At 36.4% G+C, this 18,549-nt stretch overlaps 1 protein-coding gene across 2 annotated transcripts in view; it reads right to left on the bottom strand.

Annotated features, from left to right (window-relative positions):
- Positions 1–18,549, bottom strand: part of WDR11 (WD repeat domain 11) — a 70,334-nt gene that overhangs the window by 23,315 nt on the left and 28,470 nt on the right. For both annotated transcript variants that reach the window (XM_006143958.3, XM_006143957.3), the window contains exons 12-16: positions 12,794–12,900; positions 10,789–10,864; positions 3,906–4,014; positions 1,642–1,766; positions 769–916 (exon numbers count right to left, since the gene is read on the bottom strand). In XM_006143958.3, the coding sequence (XP_006144020.1) occupies positions 769–916; positions 1,642–1,766; positions 3,906–4,014; positions 10,789–10,864; positions 12,794–12,900 (565 nt within the window). The remainder of the gene's footprint in view (positions 1–768; positions 917–1,641; positions 1,767–3,905; positions 4,015–10,788; positions 10,865–12,793; positions 12,901–18,549) is intronic.

An 18,549-nucleotide genomic window follows, 5' to 3' on the forward strand; every position in this document is an offset into this window, starting at 1 on the left:
CTATGTCGCTGGATTCCCACGTAGTCGACCGCGGTTCGTGTCCCGGACCCGGTGGCTTAAAACTCACGCCGGGCGCGTGTGCGTGCGTGCCCAAGATCCCGAGAGGAGAATGGAGGAGAAGGGATTGCGGCGTGACCATCCCACCTGGGGGGTGATTTCTCGCTTTCTGTCTCTATGTCTCTCTCTGTCTGTCTGGCGAGCGCACGCGCCCTACAGTGAAAATCTCTCAAAAAACAACCTGAGATACATGCTGAACCAAATTGTTAACTATAAACTTTAAAGAACTCCATAAGACCATAAAGAGGACATATATGAGTTAGCGAATATTAATTATGGTTATAACCTGATTACATTATTCAAAAATAAAACTATATTGTAAGTCAAATCCTCCAGGATAATGGCTGAAATGGAAAGAGGACAGACACTATAATCAGACAGACCTGAGTTTAAAACTCTGCTCCGCCACATAAATAAGCTGGGGAAACTTGGGAACATCACTTGTTCTCCTGTTTTGTTGTAGATAAAATGCAGATACTTCTTATGGTTTATAATTAAGGCAAAAATGAGTAGCACCTGGCAAATACTTCATCAAAATATTTAGGCTATTCTACAGTAATATGGAACAAATTTAATGTCTCCTTAAATCGTAAAGTTTATTAAACTTTTCTGAAGAAGTCTTCCAATTTAAATATACCTTCATTAGATAGAGAACCAACAAAATCTTTGATAAGAATTCCTAATGAAGATTTAATCACAGGTTAGACTTACATCTGGTGGAATTCGAGCACTATCTTTCACTGAGTTTCCTTCAACTGTGAGATGATAAACTTGGCCATCATTATCGGTAAATACAAAATGTTCCCGGGCAGAGATATTTTGGCTGAGTTCAGATTTACTTTCTGCCTCCTGCAACAAGCTGTGAGAAATAAAAAAATAAAATAAAGATATTTCTTTTCCCTAGAGTGATACTCATAATTAATGAACTAGCCCAACTACAAATGTATAACAAAAGACCCGAAGCTATTTAAAAAAAACTATTTAAAAAGCTATTTAAAAAATTAAACTAATCTTTGCCTAACTGATAAAAAGAAAATACAAATCACTCCCAAACAGTCATACCTTGAGCAAAGTTTATCCTGAATAGAGGTAAAACAGTGATCTAAACTTAACACAAGAAAACAAAATTTCTCAGCTGTTTTTTGCTGAACTTTCCCACTAGAAGGGAGGCCTTACACTGACCCATCATTATCTCAGAAGTAGTTTATCTGTAAAATTGGAAGGGACAGGGATGGTACTTCAAGTTCCCAATACGTCTTTAGTGTGTACGAATGATATTGTGATCTATCTATATGTTTATGCTACATTCATTTTTAATTTAAGAAACTGAAATTTAAGAAACAGAAGGCACTGAGAATGATTATAGTCATTAATGCATGCTGAAGGGTAGACATTACTGTATGTTATTGACTGCACTAAATAGGACAATAAAATCAACTTTTCAGTAATCTGGGGACTGAAATATGAAACCAAATACGTTCCAAGGCAGAGTCCAACTCGCCCACAGATGGCTCTGGCCGACACTCGTCAAGTTCCCAGCCGTGGCAACGCCAAAGGGAAATGGTGGGTAACAGTGCACTATACCTGATCACAGACGACTCAACGATACTCAGCTCTGTGTCTGACACGACAGTCTGGCGGGCCATGGCCTCTCGTGTAGCAAGCTGTTTCTTTCTCAAGCTCTTCAAGTTGTGAGATGGTGACCACTCCTGTAAAGCAAGGGCAAACAAACCTAGAAGTGCTGTTTCCTTCTATCAAAGAGTCATTTCAAAACAGCTGAGCATACTCACCACTTCCCAGCATCACTTGTTTATTATTTTTTTCGAGAGGTTTTTGCTATAGGGTATGTGCGCTTCCCCGAAAGACAGAAAACAAGAAATCACCCCCCCAGAGGGGATGGCCAAGCTCCTCTGTTCTCCTCTCGAGATCTTGGGCATGCATGCACAAACACCCGGTTTGAGTTTAAGCCACCGGGTCTGGGACTTGAACTGTGGTCGACTACATGGGAGCCCAGCGATGTAGCCATTACGCCATCTGCTGGTCCCCAGCATCACTTATTATACCACATATGAATCCACAATTGGTTCTTTAGGTTTTACCTGTTTATAAAGAGGCTGAATGAATGCATTTTTATTAGAGCTTAAGGTTGAAAAACTTAATAGCAAACTTCCAAAAGATCCATACTTTTGATGCTCTTTTTTTATAAAATAAAAATAACAAATGCATTATTATATCTCCTATTCCCCATCTTTCCTCTCACCCTGTGTATAAGGTAAAACACTCTTGTTCCTCTAATCAGAGCCCATTGTCATCCAGAGATCTACCCAAAACCATGTAATTGATTAATATTCCCACCTTTTCTAAATGTACTAATCCAATATCCTCTAATGTGTACAAGTTCTTAAGGTGTAGTTATCTTATATGCATGCATTTCTAACTTACATAAATAGCACTGCTCACACAACTCATCTTGTTTATTACACCTTCACTGCTTTTAACACATTTAAGTTCTATCCCTGTTGTTTCTGCATGCTATCAATACATTACACTCCAGGGGTGTATCCACCAATTTTTACTCTGTTCCCTCAGCAAAGGCCTGATGCCATATCACCTCCAAACTCTCATCGTGACAAATAACACTGCAGTCAAACTTACAAAAGTTCTTTTATAACCAGGAGCTCAATAGTGGGATCAAAGAGGATGTCTATATTTGTCTAAGCGCTGCTCAGTAGCTCTGTAGAATGGCTGCACTGGTCTATATTCCTACTAGTGGTGCACAAGGATTCCTATACTCTACATCCCATCAGTACTAGACACTATCTGACGTCCCACATTTGGTTATCTAAAAGGTATATCAAGGTAATTCCACTTTGTGTATCTCTAAAAAGCGATCAATTTGAACAGTTCTTTCTATGCTTGTTAACATTTCGGATTTCTCCACCGTTCATTAACTGTTCACATATTCTATCAATTTCCCCACTGGGGCCCCCATTTCTTCATTGCTGACTTATAAGAGTTCTTGTCAATTTTAGACATTGGAATATTTCATTTCAAAGTGTCTTCTGAATTAAACTAAGACAATGGCATCCTTATCAACAGAAAGCATTAATCTTAATATAATCCATTTCATTAATTTTTTTTTTTTTTTACCTTGTAGTTGGAGCTCCTGTCCTATTTCCAGAACAAAAAAATTCTGCTGTAGTTTGTTACACTAAATTTTATAGCTGTACTTTTTTATACTTAGGTCCTTAATCCTATGGAGCTCACTCTTATATGTGGATTAAGTACTGACCTAAAACTTTTTTCCATAAAATTAAAATGATTTCCCTAATACTGCCTACTGTCTAGACAGTTTGTCCTATGTGCTCCTTTCTTGTACATTAAGTTCCCAAATATTCATGAGTTCATTTCTGAACTCCTTGTTATGCTGGCCCATTTCCTGTTCTGCCAATACAACATTGATGTTATTTCCATGGTTTTGCAATATTACTATTTTGAGCAGGATGAATCTTAGCCTCACTTGCATCTTCCATATTTATGCCTTTTTTTTTTTTCAAGGATGACTTGGTTATTTAAGAACTTTATTCTTTCATAAACATTTTAGAATATGTATATATTCTTCAAAATATCCTAAAGAAATTTTAAATAGAATTGCACTAATGTAATATTTGGTTGACTCATTCGAGAAAATAAGAGTAAAATCTATTTAGATCATTTTCTCTGAACATACATTTTTAACAAGAAAATACATGATGGTAATGATTTCAATTCAAGCTAAAGAAAAATATTCGCCATGCACATACACACCTAAATAAACAATAGTATTTAGTTATTAATCTATAACTTACCAAAGCAGTTATTGCAGGGAAGTTTTTTGACATTTCTCTAAGAAGGGTACAAGTCCTAACATCCCATAATTCCAAGGGTTTATCTTTGAATACAACTGCCAAATATTGCCTAAAATAAACAAAATAATCATTTTACCAGCATTTCAGCATGAATTGGTACAAATGAAAAGTTCTGTAAGTTATAAAACCCAGATGACACATTCTAAACACAGACACATTCTACACATTTAAATATTTAGCCCCCATGACTAACAGTTGTTAGAAAATAAAACTCTAAGATGACCTTCATTACCCAAGGAGTCTAGCTCAGAAGTAGTAACATGGGTTCAGATCCTGGTGCCACAAGTTACATGAGCCCTCCCAAGGTTCAGTTTCCCATATATGATGTGAGCATATTACCACATACCTCCATGAACTGGTATGTACGTTATAGTAAAAATTAAATGAAAAAGTATGTAAAATTTCTATCATTCTACTATAACAGGTACTATAACAAATGCCATTTATTTATTTTCTGTCTGGAAGATAGAGTGAATGATGTCAATGATTGCAGGTCAATACATGTGAGTTGATCCTTGATTACTCAGTAACCATTGTGTGAAATTAAAACAGTATCAACATCAATGACTGACATCAAGGAACCGTAACAGAGTACAAGATCCTTGTATTCAGTGTATCAAAGGACTTAGTTTTTCACTCAGGACCATGGCTGTCACTTGGTAATAAGCCAGTAGCCTTTTTAAGTTTTATTCTATTCAATATTTATCTCTAAAATAGTGATGATAACACCTGCCACATCTATCTCATAAAAGATAGTAAGGATAAAAAAAAAAGACAGCAAGTAAGCCAGGGTAGATTACCTAACTATAATACATTATGCTATGTATTATATCTAATATAATGGGGTCTTCAAAAAGTTGGTGGAAAAAAGCCCATTATGAGAAAACTGCATGGATTTGAACAGTTTTTACACCAAAATAAGCTCATACTTTAATTCTACTTTTCCATGAATTTTTTGAAGGCCCTTCATATAAAGACACAAAAAGGCATATACACAAAAAGAATGTGGTAAATGCTAGGAAGATTCACTGTGAAAGGGATTAATTTTGACAACAAGGAAATGACATTCCAGGCAAAGCTACAAATATGACAAATGATTAAAGACAGGAAAGGACAGCGCATTTAAAATGCATAGTATGTGAATGCAACCACAAGAAAGAAGACTAAACGTGAATTTTGGAGCATATTATAAAAGACAAATGCCATATTAGCCTATGTAGGCGTTTACTGCACTAAGAATAATGAACCACTGAAAGTATCAAAATAGGGGGATAATGTGATCAGTTTTAGATGTATTAATTTAGCAAGCATATATGTTGAGACTGATAAGAAATAGAAGAGATTAGAGCCCCAATATTATGAGCAATTCTCAAACTGTTCAATGTCAAGACTCCTTTACACTCTCAAAAATTATCGAGGCCCTCTAAAGAAAGGTGAATTAGGGACCAGCAGTTAGCATAATGGCTATGTCGCTGGCCTCCCACGTAGTCGCCCGTGGTTCGAGTCCAGGACCCGGTGGCTTAAACTCATACCAGGTGTGTGGGCATGCGTGCCCAAGATCCCAAAAGGAGAACGGAGAAGAAGGGATTGCGGCGTGGCCATCCCCCCTGGGGGGGTGATTTCTCGCTTTCTGTCTGTCTCTCTCTGTCTTTCTGGTGAGCGCGCACGCCCTATAGAAAAAATCGAACCAAAAAAAAAAGGTGAATTATAGCAATTGTGATTTTGCATATTAGAAATTAAACTGATTAAACTGAAAAATGTATTTAGTAATTCATTTAAATAAAAAACATAAGGAACTAGCAAAATGGTAGATTTAAACACAAGCCATATTGATAATTACACTAAATATGAATAATTTAAACGCTACAATTAGAAGATTGAGATTGTCGGATCAAATAGCAAAACAAATCCCGGGACCAGCAGATGGCGTAATGGTTATGTCGCTGGACTCCCATGTAGTCAACCACGATTAATTCCCAGACACAGTGGCTTAAAACTCATGCTGGACAAATGTGTGTGCGTGCCCAAAATTCCAAGAGGAGAATGGAAAGAAGGGATTGTGGCATGGCCATTCCCACGAGTGGTGGGGGGGCTGAGGGGGGGAGTGATTTCTCACTCCTGTCTCTCTATCTGGCAAGCGCACATGCCCTATGGCAAAAATTTCTCAACAAAAAAAAAGAAAAAGAAAAGCAAGTCCCAATTATATGCTGTCTACAATAAAACAACTTAAAATATAAAGATGCTGCTAGGTTATATGTAAAAGGATAGAAAAATGCACACCATACAAATGCTAATTAAAAGAAAGCTGGAGTGGCTATAATAGTATCAAACAAATCAGACTTACTTCTGAACAAAGAATAGTACAAAGGCAGGATATTTCACAATGATAAAAAAGCAAAATAATCAAACAAACATAACAATCCTAAATATACAAGTACCCAATAACAGCTTTATAATATCCAAAACAAAAACTTGAGTTATTTAAAAGAGAAATAAGAAATATATAAATAAAGGTAGGACATTCCAGCATAATCTTTCAGTAACTGACACAATAAATAGAAAATGAGTCAGAATGTAAAAGACTTGAATAACAATATCAACCAGCTTGAACTGCCACTTACAGAATACTCTAATCAACAACAGAAAATACAACTTTTTCAAGTGTACATGAAACAGTCACTAAGACAGATCATGTTCTGGGCCATATAACAAATAAAATTAAATTTGAAAAGACTGGGCTGGCCCTGTAGAATAGTGGTTAAGGGAGCTGGATCCCACATAGCCAAACACAATTCAAATCCTAGCTCTGGTGGCTTGAAAAATACTTTGTGAACATATGTATGTCTACCCAAAGTCCAGACAGAATGAAAATGTCAGATGAAAATGACATATATGTTAATATCTTTGACCTGATTGACATGTATGCATACATGCTTTGAAAACCCACACTGTATACTGAAAAGATATATGATTAAATATAAATTAAAAAAAAAAAGAACATTGCAGGTGAACCATGCTCCATGATATCGGGGGTAGGGTTTCTCTCTGGAGAGTATACACACCCTCTGGCCATGAAAAAAAAGAAATTATAAGGACTAAAATAATATAAAATATGCTCTTTCACCCCAATAGAAACTAGAAATTAACAGAAAAATATATGGAAAAATAGTTTGAAGTTAAATAAGATACTCATGAATACTCCATGGAAATTTTAATATATTATGAAATGAATTAAAATGAAAACACTATATCAAAAATGATAAGATACAGGAAAAGTAGTGCTTATATAGCAAAAATGCCTACATTAAAATTCTAAAAACTACCTTAACTGAATTATCTAACTTTCTACTTTTAGAAACTAGAAAATAGAAGAGCATAATTAAAAAGTAAACAGAAGACTCCAGTCACTAAGCAGCTTTTAACCACCTTGGAGCCCTCTCCTATGCCTTGGACTAAATGAAAATACAGCTTTGGGAGGCAGGGGGTGTTGGGGGAACAGTAAGCAAAAGAGAAAATAAGAAAGTTATAAGCATTGTAGCCAATGAAATAAAAAATTTTAAAAAATCATAAAGAAGAAACAAAGAACCCAAAAGTGGTATCTTTGAAAAGAACAACAAAATCAACATATATAATTTACTGATACAAGGAATAAAAGAGATATCCCTCTCAGATCATAGAGACATTAGATGGATAATAAAAATAATATAATGGAATTTAGCTTATTGACTGATTGATTTTTATTCTCAAAGGGGAAATTAGGGAGAGAGAAAAAAGCACCCCTCAGATGGGGTATGATCATGCTGCAAACTCTTTTCTTTCATTTCCCATCCCAACAGGATTTTGGTTATAGATGCACACATAGCCTGGGTGTTTTTCAAGCTGCCAGACCTGGGATTCAAAGTCATGTAGGATCCAGCTCCCTATGCACAGCACTTAACTGCTGCACCATGGAACTGGCTCATTCATAATAAGAAAGTTAATACTGGGGCCAGCAGGTGGCGTGGTTGTTAAGGGCACTGGACTCCCACATGGCCAACCATGGTTCAACTCCTGGACCTGGTGGCTTGCTTTCTCACTTTCCCTCTCTCTCTCTCTCTCTCTCTGGTCAAATTTAAATAAATAAATAAAGTTCAATAAAATAATTCTTTAAAAAAAAAAAAAGAAAGTTAATACCCATAAATTCTACAACTTCAATGAAATGAATGGATTACTTGAAAGGCACCACCTAATAAAGCTCAATAAAAAATAGAGAACCTGAATGAATATTCTCTATGAGAAAAATTGAATTTGTATTTAAATGTCTTCTATAAGGAAAATTCTAGGCCCATATGGCTGCCCTGATGAATCCTTTCTATTTAAGGAAAAATAATATTGATTATATATAAACTCATCCTGGAAAAAGGGGTGGAATACTTTACAACTTATTCTGCAAGTTCAGTTTTATCCTGACACCAAAACCAGTCAAGAATATTACATAAAAACTAGACCAATATCCCAAAAAAAAAAAGAATATTACATAAAAACTAGACCAATATCCTTCATGAACACAGATATATAGAAATCCTTAATACGATATAAGCAAAAAAAAAAGGTCAGCGATATATCAAAATGAATAAATCTTGACCAACTAGTTTATCCCAGGAATATGCAGTTTACTATCTGAAAATCAAAGTAATTCACCATATTGGTTGTCTTAAAAAACAACACACACACCATTTGATGATATCAGTAAATGATGAAAAGACATTTGACAAATCTGACATTCATGATACAAAGTCTCAGCTGACCGAGAATTAAAAGGAACTTCAACCTGAGAAAAGGTATTGACAGAAAGATCTACAGTTTGAACCAGCAGATGGCATAGTGGTTACACTGCTAGACTCCCACATGGCCGAACACAGTTCAAGTCCTGGATCTGGTGGCTTAAAACACACTGGTCGTGTGTGGGTGCGTGACCAAGATTCCAGGAGGAGAATGGAGAAGGGATTATGGCATGGCCATCCCTCCTGGAAGGTGATATCTCACTTTCCCTCTCACTCTCTGTCTCTTTCTCTCTCTTTGGCAAGATACATACCCTAAGGCAAAAACTTCTACCCCCCCCCCAAAAAAAGGGACAGCTAACATACTAAATGTTGAAAGTGTGAATGCTTTTCTCTGTAAGATCAAGGAACATCAAAGATGTCAGCTCTTCTGATTACACTGGAGGTTCTAGTAAGTGCTGCAAAGCAAGAAATAAAAGACCTATAGGCTGGAAAAAGAAATGTGTAAGTGTCTTTATTGGTAAACATAAAATACTAAGAAATGAACAAAAATACTACTAGAATTAATAATTTAAGTTTAGTACAGTCACATGGTACAAAATCAATGTAAAAAGTTAACTGGGGCCAGCAGGTGGTGTAATGGTTACGTCATTGGACTCCCACATAGCTGACTATGGTTTGATACCTGGATCCAATGGCTTGAAACTTACACCAGGCACGTGTGTGTGTATGGCCAAGATCCCAGGAAGGAAATGGAGAAGGGATTGTGGCGTGGCCATCCTCACAAGAGGTGATTTCTCACTTTCCCTCTCACTGTCTCTGTCTCTCTCTGGCAAGTGCATGTGCGCTAAAGCAAAAACCTCAAAAAATAAATAAATTTATAAAACTGTATTTCAATATACAAGTAACAAATACAACAATTGGAAATAATTTTTAAAATGCCATTTATAATAGCATCAAAGAAAACAAAAAAGTAGTTATCAAAAAAATCTAAAAAAGTAGAGGGACAAACTGTGTTCATGAATCAAAAAACGTGTTATGCTACCAATTTTTCCCCACATTAACCTATGGACTTCATGTAATCCCAATCAAAATCTTAGGAATATTTTTGGTAAAACTGATAGACTGATTCTACAATTTTTATGGAAATGCAAATTCTAGGAAAAAAAAACATTTTAAACACTATTTAAAAACAGTGAATATAACACACAATTAAAAATTGTGAGATAATTTTCATGGGCATGGTGGCACCTGCCCTATGATGAGATAATTTTCAAACACTACTTTAAAAAGCTAATTCACTCTTTGTCCTCTTAACTGGTTTTCATTCATTTTTTATTGTTGTTGTTGTTTTTGAGTTTATTTATTTCTCCCATGAGTGTGAAAGATAAAGACAGAAAGAAATAGCATCCCCAGAAGGGTCTTGACACCACAATCTGCCTTCAGCCAGCCTTGGATCATGGAAAAGAGTGCTCCTCAGGATACTCCGGAAGATTTCTGGACTTGAACCAGGAACCTTCCCACGTAGGACTTCCTGTCAGAGTACTGTGTTTTGTTGCCACATCACCTCTGGAACCTTGGTTTCTATTTTTAATAATTCTGCTTTATATGTATTTTTCCCTTAGAGGAAAAAAACTCCAAAAATTTTCAGAAGTAAAATAGGTAGAAATTATAAATTAGAAAAATTAGTTTTACTCAATAACTTCATGCTGTGGTAGAAATACATAAACATGTTATCAGATATCTAACATTTTTTTAGTGAGTGAATGCATTTATATAAACACAGCTACTGCAGAATAAAACTAGGTTACTGGTTTTACCGATGTAATAAAATGTTAAGATTCATACAAAAGTTTTCTTATATTTTTGAAACTGAGAAATAAAAGTGATAGCAACTTAATATTTTCTTTTGTGTGGATACATATAAACATTAAGAAATTAAGAAATCTATCATTAAGAAATTCTATATACATTGAAACAAATTCATACTTTGTTAAAGATTATTAAAAAAACCATAAAATTCCATTGCAATAACATCACTTTTATTTCAGATTGACACTTACTTCAAATGAGATACTTTAATCATTTCGATGGGTGATTCATCATTGCCTCGTTCACCACGGAAAGCAATACTCCTACCTTTAATTGCAAATATTAAAGAAAATATAAGAAACAAGAAGTTATTCAATGTAACCTAATTAGTCCTATTTTGTATCTTCTCATTTGGTCTTCCATTTGCTTCAGCTGTTTCTGACCATATAAATTTTTTAAAAACTCCCTAAAGTACTAAAAACTAATGATCAATATCAATCAAGTGGAATCTCATTATGCTCACTGTTACTCTACCCCAACACCCACTAGTTCGCTGTACTTCTTCAAAGACAAGTCTATAAAAAAGTCTATAATCTATGGGCTGAAATATCCCACTTAAAGAACTCAGTAACTATTATGACAGACCTCTGTTCCTCAAAAGCAAATGTGTGACAGACAGATTTTAAATTGTCCACTAGTTCTGAACTTGACCCATCTGGAAAAATTGAACAGGGATTTTTCAAATGATGATATAAAGAACAGTATTTTATCCTTAGGATATTAACAAAGAAGGAATAAGTGTGAGTTCATCAGCAAAATAAGGAATCTAGGGATGAGGTTCATTGCGCTGGTCACTTACAGTGAGAATAGATCAATACTAAACTAAAGTTGGGGTTGATTCTTTAACTTGCTGAGAAGAACAACTGTTACTTTGAGAACTTGGAAACACATAGAGAGTATATGGGAAAGCAACCATATACTTTATTACATACACAAACAAGCAAATACATATACTCTTTTTTCTTTTTTGAGAATTTTTTTTTTTTGTTTTTTTGCTATAGGGTGCGTGTGCTCGCCAGAAAGACAGAGAGAGACAAAGAGACAGAAAACGAAAAATCATCCCCGAGGGGGGATGGCCACGCAGCAATCCCTTCTCCTCTGTTCTCCTTTCAGGATCTTGGGCACGCACGCACATGCGCCCAGTGAGAGTTTTAAGCCACCGGGTCCGGGACGCAAACCGCAGTCGACTATGTGGGAGTCCAGTGACATAGCCATTACGCTAACTGCTGGTCCCCATATACTCTTATTATTTAAAATATCCACATATATTTATACCATATACCATATTTTAAAGAAATTCATCATAATTTTGTGAAATTAGTGCATGTGCTATAAAATAATGTGAAATTCTCACTTATTACACTCCTAAATTCTTCATTTTGAAACTGAATAGGTTTTAGGGTTTTTTTTAACAAGTCAGAACAAGTTACTTTCCTGGAATGTTTCTTATTATAAAGTCTTCATCTCCCAGATTAAGTTTTTCTCTTCAGTCAGCCAGAGACTTTCAACAGTTTTAAATTTAACCTTTATTTTTTAGTTAGGTTTTTGCCATAGGGCACATGTGCTCACCAGAGAGAGAGGGAAAGTGAGAAATTACCCCCCCCCGGAGGGATGGCTATTCCACAATACTTTCTCCTCTATTCCCTTCTCAGAATTTTGGGTGCACACATATGTTCCTGGCATGATTTTCAAGCCACTGGATCTGGGGCTTGAACCAAAGTCAGCCATGTGGGAGTCCAGCACCTTAATCACCATGCCACCTGTTGGCCACTTAAATTTGAGCATTTAAAAACAATCCTTACTCTGTAAGTTTTCTAAGGGTTTCCTACAAAGGCCAACATTTTAAACAGAGAATCTAAGGAAGTATAATAACACAGTTATTATACAGGGTACCATTCCACTTGTCTTTTACAGTTATGCTATGGCAATGTATTAAAAAGTAGATATGGTATTTTTTTTTTTATAAGTATTAGTCTTAGGCTAGTAGTACTCAATCTTACTATGTATTTATGTTTTAAAATTGTCCACATAAAAAAGCAATACTTTTCTAGGGCTATTATCATAGAACAAAAGAATATATAAACATGGAACACAAGAATATCTCCAAGACAAAAGAAAGTACTTTGAAATGTTTTTTATAAATAACAGCATCTTTGATCAATACATCAAATCACTATTTAATTTTCTATGACAAACCTGTTGGAAGATCAACCAACTGAAGTTCATTTCTCACCAATCCCATATTGTTTGGTGTTGAGGTAGCAAAAGAAAGAAAACCAGTCAAACTCGTCCATTCGATGCCCCTATAATGAGAAATTAAACAAAGATAAACTAATGCTTATTTTTGTTTGAAAACTTATTTTAAAAATAAAGCCTTCCTAAGATTTAAATTTTATTAAACAATTTTATTACACGAGTTAATTAAAAAATAATATGCTCTTGGGCTGGCAGGTGGCGTGGTGGTTAAGGGCTCTGAACTTCCACATGGCCTGACCAAGATTCAAGTACTGGACCTCGTGGCTTCCTTTCTCTCTCTTGCTCGCTCTCTCACTCTGTCCCTCTCTGATCAAATTTAAAATAAATAAATAAATAAAGTTGGGTGGAATAATTCTTTTAAAAAATCTGCTTTTAAAAAATAATATGCTCTTTTATTTTAACATGACCTTCTGAGACTATATATATATTGTCAATATACATAAAATTATTTTTTCTTTCTTTTTTTTTTTGAAGAGAGATTTTTGCTATAGGGTGTATCTGTTTGCCGGAGAGACAGAGACAGAGACAGATAGAAAGTGAGAAATCACCCCACACCACAATCTCTCCTCCTCCATTCTGTTCTGGAGATTTTGGGCATGCATGCACGTGTGCCCATTGTGAGTTTTAAGTCACAGGGTCCAAGACTTGAACCATAGCCAACTACTACATGGAAGTCCACCAGTTTAATCAATATGCCATCCGGGGTCCCCATGAAATTATTTCTAATTAAAACTGTATCTCCAAATGTAATGACAAAAAAGCTTCACTATAAGGATTCATAGAAGCCATAAAATTACTGTTAAAATCTGGCCAAATAAGAGTCACATAAAATAGTTTCCAAGAATTCTTAAAAAGAAGTGGTATAGTAATATTCTGGGGACAGCCGGTAGTGTAATGGTTATGTTGCTGGACTCCCACATGGCTGATCATAGGTCGAGTCCCAGACCGGCTGCCAGCTTAAGACTCACGTCAGGCACGTGTACGTGAATGCCCCAAATCCCAAGAGCAGAACGGAGGAGAACGCATTGTGGCATGCATATCCCTGAGGGATGATTTCTCCCTTTCTGTCTCTCCAGCGGGCGCATGTACACTACAGCAAAAATCTCTCTAAAAAAAAAGAAATATTCTGAACAGAATGCTTAATGTCAGGTACACTTAAGGTTTTGTTTTTCTTTTTTCTTTTTTAAGAAAGATTTTTAACTATAGGGCACGTGTGCTTGCCAGAGTGACAGAAAGCGAGAAATCCCTCCCCCACCTGGGGGAGATGGCCTCACTGCAATCCACTCTCCATTCTCCATTTATCCATTCATGCACACACACCTGGCATGAGCCTCAAGTTGCCAGGTCCAGGACTCTAACTGCAATCAGCCATGTGAGAGTCCAGTGATGTAACCATTATGCCATCTGCTGGTCCCACAGTTAAACATTTTCACAAACCTCTTAGTTGGTTGGAAAGTAAAAATTCCTGAAGCAAAGAACAGAACTGAACTATTAGATTTGTAAGTAGCTAAAAGTTCCAAATGGTATATAAATAAGAGAAAGCATGAAAGAAAAATCTCAAACAGAAATAGATGAGTGATAAAATAGCAATATAAAACCTTCATTTTCTGGGAGTCTCTTTTTTTTATTGGACTGACTGTAGGTGATTACACTATTCTTTTCTCCCCTCACTAACACACCTAGACAGTATACATTATTATAATTCGCTGAGGACAGAAAAGAGAACAGAACCCCTGGGACTGTAAGCAGACTCATCAGTCATGAGGAGGAGACTTGTCATTGCTTCCAAGGTAACAGAGGCTATATACAACTGCTCATAAGCATTTATGGGGCAACCAGTTTTAAAAATAACACTTTGGCTGCTCCCACCATACGGTGGCAGAAGTGAGTAGCTGTGACAGAGATTTTATGGCCTAAACTTCTAAGCCAAAAATATTGACTATCGAACACTTTATAGACAATGTTTACTGACCCCTGATCTAATTTAACCATTTTTATACCAATTTGAATGCCATTATTAGATTTAGCACAAAATACTGCTTTTAATATGTCTCTCATTTACCCAGAAAAATACAGTGGCTTCCTGTACCATAGCCAAACTCCTTTACGTCCACTCAGCTGCTCTATCCTACCTAATCATGCTTACCTGTCGACCATCTGAACCATTCCCCTATTTTAACTAGAATAATATTTCTCATTGATTCCAGGATACCAATCCACTTGTCTTTTCTCAGAGGGCAAACAATCCAAAAACTAAAAATAATATTTGCCACAACAAGAAATTGCTGTAGTTGTCCAGGGTTCTAACTTTTTGTTTCTGCCATACGGTGCTTGCACTCAATGGAGAAAGTCAGAGAAAGACATTGAGTGGGTGAGAAAGTGAGAAATCACCCCCCCCCGCCCGCCCCGGGGACTTGACCATGTTTCAATTCCTTCTCTTTTATCCTCCTTCTGGGATCTGGGGTGCACATACACATGTGCCTAGCATGAGTTTCAAGCCACCAGGTCCAGGACTTGAACCAGTCAGTGATAGTGGAGTCCAGTACCTTAACCCAGGTCCAGGACTTGAACCACAGTCAGCGATAGGAGAGTCCAGTGCCTTAACTATTAGGTCACCTGGTGGCTCCAGGATTATAACTCTTTTAAACATAAAGTTGCATTAAAACATTCAGATTAGGCTGCTTAAAAATGAGTATCTTTGGAGATTTCCAAGCCTAGAATAACTCTCTCCTGTCCTTTTCAAATACTATTGGAGCGTACATCCTAGTCCAAGCACTTACTGGCTCAGTGTTCCCTCTGAGCCTCACTTTTTCACCGTTGTTCAGGAATAATAATACTGAGTGCATGAAGAAGGTCTAACACATAGTTAGTGCTGTATACTAGGTCATTTGGAAAGTCATGATATATTTTTCTATGCAAAAATGCACCATGACTTTCGCAACGACCCCATCTATTAGCAATTATCGTTATTATTACTCTTATTTCAAGATAAACCTAAGCCCTATTTTTTTCTTGAGGTCGCCTCGTTTCCTAAATTCAAACCACAGCCACAATAAATACTCTTATCATCTGGTTGATTATTCACTGGAAAAGTCCCTTCGTCTCTTGTTTCTCTTGTTTCCCTTAATAGGATTCATTAATTTGTCTCCTTAGAGTGAACTAAAGGGGAGAGAAACCATTTTGAATGTATTCTATTCTAAGTCTGGTAGTGTCAATCAGATCTGTCTGCAGAAACCCTAAGATCCTCCCCGCCCCTCCCCCCACACAAGTCTTGCTGTTAACAACCTGAACTAAGAGGCTCTAGTACAGTAATGTTGCTATCAATTCCCCCAGGCCTCATTCATTATTTTTATTCTGTTAAATACCCAGCATACGTTGGTGACTATAGTACATACCAGAAATAATGCTATGGATGAGACAAATATAATTTCTGTCCTTCGGTAGCTTACAACTAGCAGAAAACAGATCTTATATCAGTGAATTCTGAATTATCTATTACAAGAGAGATTGGTATAGAGTTCAACAGAAGTGTTACAAGTCACAAGTAATCTAGACTCAGGGTCCAGGTAGGGCTTCCTGGAGGACCATTAAAGCTGAGACCCAAAGAGCAAACAGGACTTCAGTCTAGGCCTGAATGAATGAAGAAACAGTGTGACTATCTGAGAAACGCTGTGCTAGACTGTACACTCTTCAGACATGTGACAGGCTCCCAGGAAATTCTGTTACAGGAATGATGTTCACAAAAAGCCTAGCACCTTTTTTTTATGTTTATTAATGCCATGCATACACACAGAAGTGTTTTCCTGCTGTCTACAAGATGTCCCAGTGTACAAGATATAACAGAACATGGGGTGGCTGCTTATTTGTAATCTACCAGTACAAGCATGTTGCTTTGAAGAGATTACAGCAAGCAGCAGCTTGTATATCAGATTCCTATGGAAGAAAATAAAAATCAAGTTGGACTTCAAAGTGGATTATATAAGAAGGGGATTATTTCACAGAAGAAAAGAATAAAAACTCTTATCAAAACTCTTATCAAACACAGTTACACACCATAGTGTCCTCAGGTTTAGAGTACTAGCATCTAGGTTTAACTCCACAACAAGCTCTATAAAATAGTTAACAGCCACTCACTTTCTTTTCTTTTTCTTTCTTTCTTTCTTTCTTTCTTTCTTTCTTTCTTTCTTTCTTTCTTTCTTTCTTTCTTTCCTTTCCTTTCCTTTCCTTTCCTTTCCTTTTCTTTTCTTTTCTTTCTTTCTTTCTTTCTTTCTTTCTTTCATTTTTTTTTTTAGTTTGTTCATTTCAGAGACAGAGAGACTAAGAGAGGCACCCCAACAGGCTCTTCATACCATGATCTACTCCCAACCGTGGCCAGCCCAGATCCTGAGCATGTGCATGTATACATGACATGTACAAGGAAGCCTCAGGATGTGGATGCAGAGTCATTACCACTGTTCTATAAGACTGTCCCAACAGCTTCCTTCTTGACTCCACCTAGGAGTTTTATTTATTTTGTTTTGTTTTTAGTAGGATCCTTAACTGAACAGTTGTAGCCATATAATCTATCGGCAGGTACTTAGGGTTCTCACTCTAATAAGTTGCAAAGTTGGGTCTACTGACCATCTATTAGGAATGCTACAAAGGCTACTTCCTAATACAGTGGCTAGGGGAACACACACTTTCTGAAAAGCTTTGAAGTGCTAAGAATCTTCTACCAATTTACAGAGAGACAAAACAAAGACCATTTTACTTTCTATGAATCATTAAATTTACTCAAAGTAATTCTATGTGAATCAATATTCAGATATCTATCTAAACTGCTGTTAGAATAATTTTTGACATTCAAAATAATACTAGACTTGGGGCCAGCATATGAGGTGGCAGTAAAGGCATGGGATGCCACATGGCCCACTCTGTGGTTTGAGTCCTGGACCTGTAGGCTTGAAAAACACACTGGGTGATGGAACTAGCAGATAGCATAATGGTTTACGTCACTGGATTCCCACATGGCTGATTGCAGCTAGAGTCCTGGACCCAGCAGCTTGAAACTCATAATGGGCACATGTGCGTACATGCCCAAAATCCCAAGAAGAGAGTGGAAAAGGAACTGCAGGGTGGCCCTCCCCCTGGGGAGTGATTTCTTGCTTTCTGCACCTGTCTCTGTCTTTCTGGCAAGCACACAAGCCCTACAGCAAAAATATCTCTCTGAAAAAAAAAAAAGAAAGAAAACCACACCAGGTACAAAATCCCAAAAGGAGAATGGAGGGTAATGGATTGCAGAGTGGCCATCCCTTGCCAGAGATGATTTCTCACTTTTCCTCTCTGTTTCTCTTCAGCGAGTGCACACACCCTATGGCAAAAACCTAAAAAAAAATGTTTAAAGTACTGGATTATATTACTGAACAAATACACAAAGTAATGATCTGGAAAATCTACATGTACCATTCTATGTTTACTTCTAGATATATTTTACTAGATTATAAAGATAAAAGGCTCTGTCTGTTTACAGGTATATAGAAGATATTTAAGAAAGGAAGATTTGTAAAGCATCTCTAGTTAAAACATAATGGTTTAAAAAAATATGCAGTTATGCAGTCCCTGAACATGTGTATAACAAAAGATTCATGTACTGAAGATTATATGATTTTAAGAAACACATGTAGCACAAGGTTAAAAAAAAAAAAAAAAAAAAGCCC

Source organism: Tupaia chinensis, unplaced genomic scaffold, assembly GCF_000334495.1.
Source record: "Tupaia chinensis unplaced genomic scaffold, TupChi_1.0 Scaffold000113_1, whole genome shotgun sequence".
Classification (NCBI taxonomy): domain Eukaryota; kingdom Metazoa; phylum Chordata; class Mammalia; order Scandentia; family Tupaiidae; genus Tupaia; species Tupaia belangeri.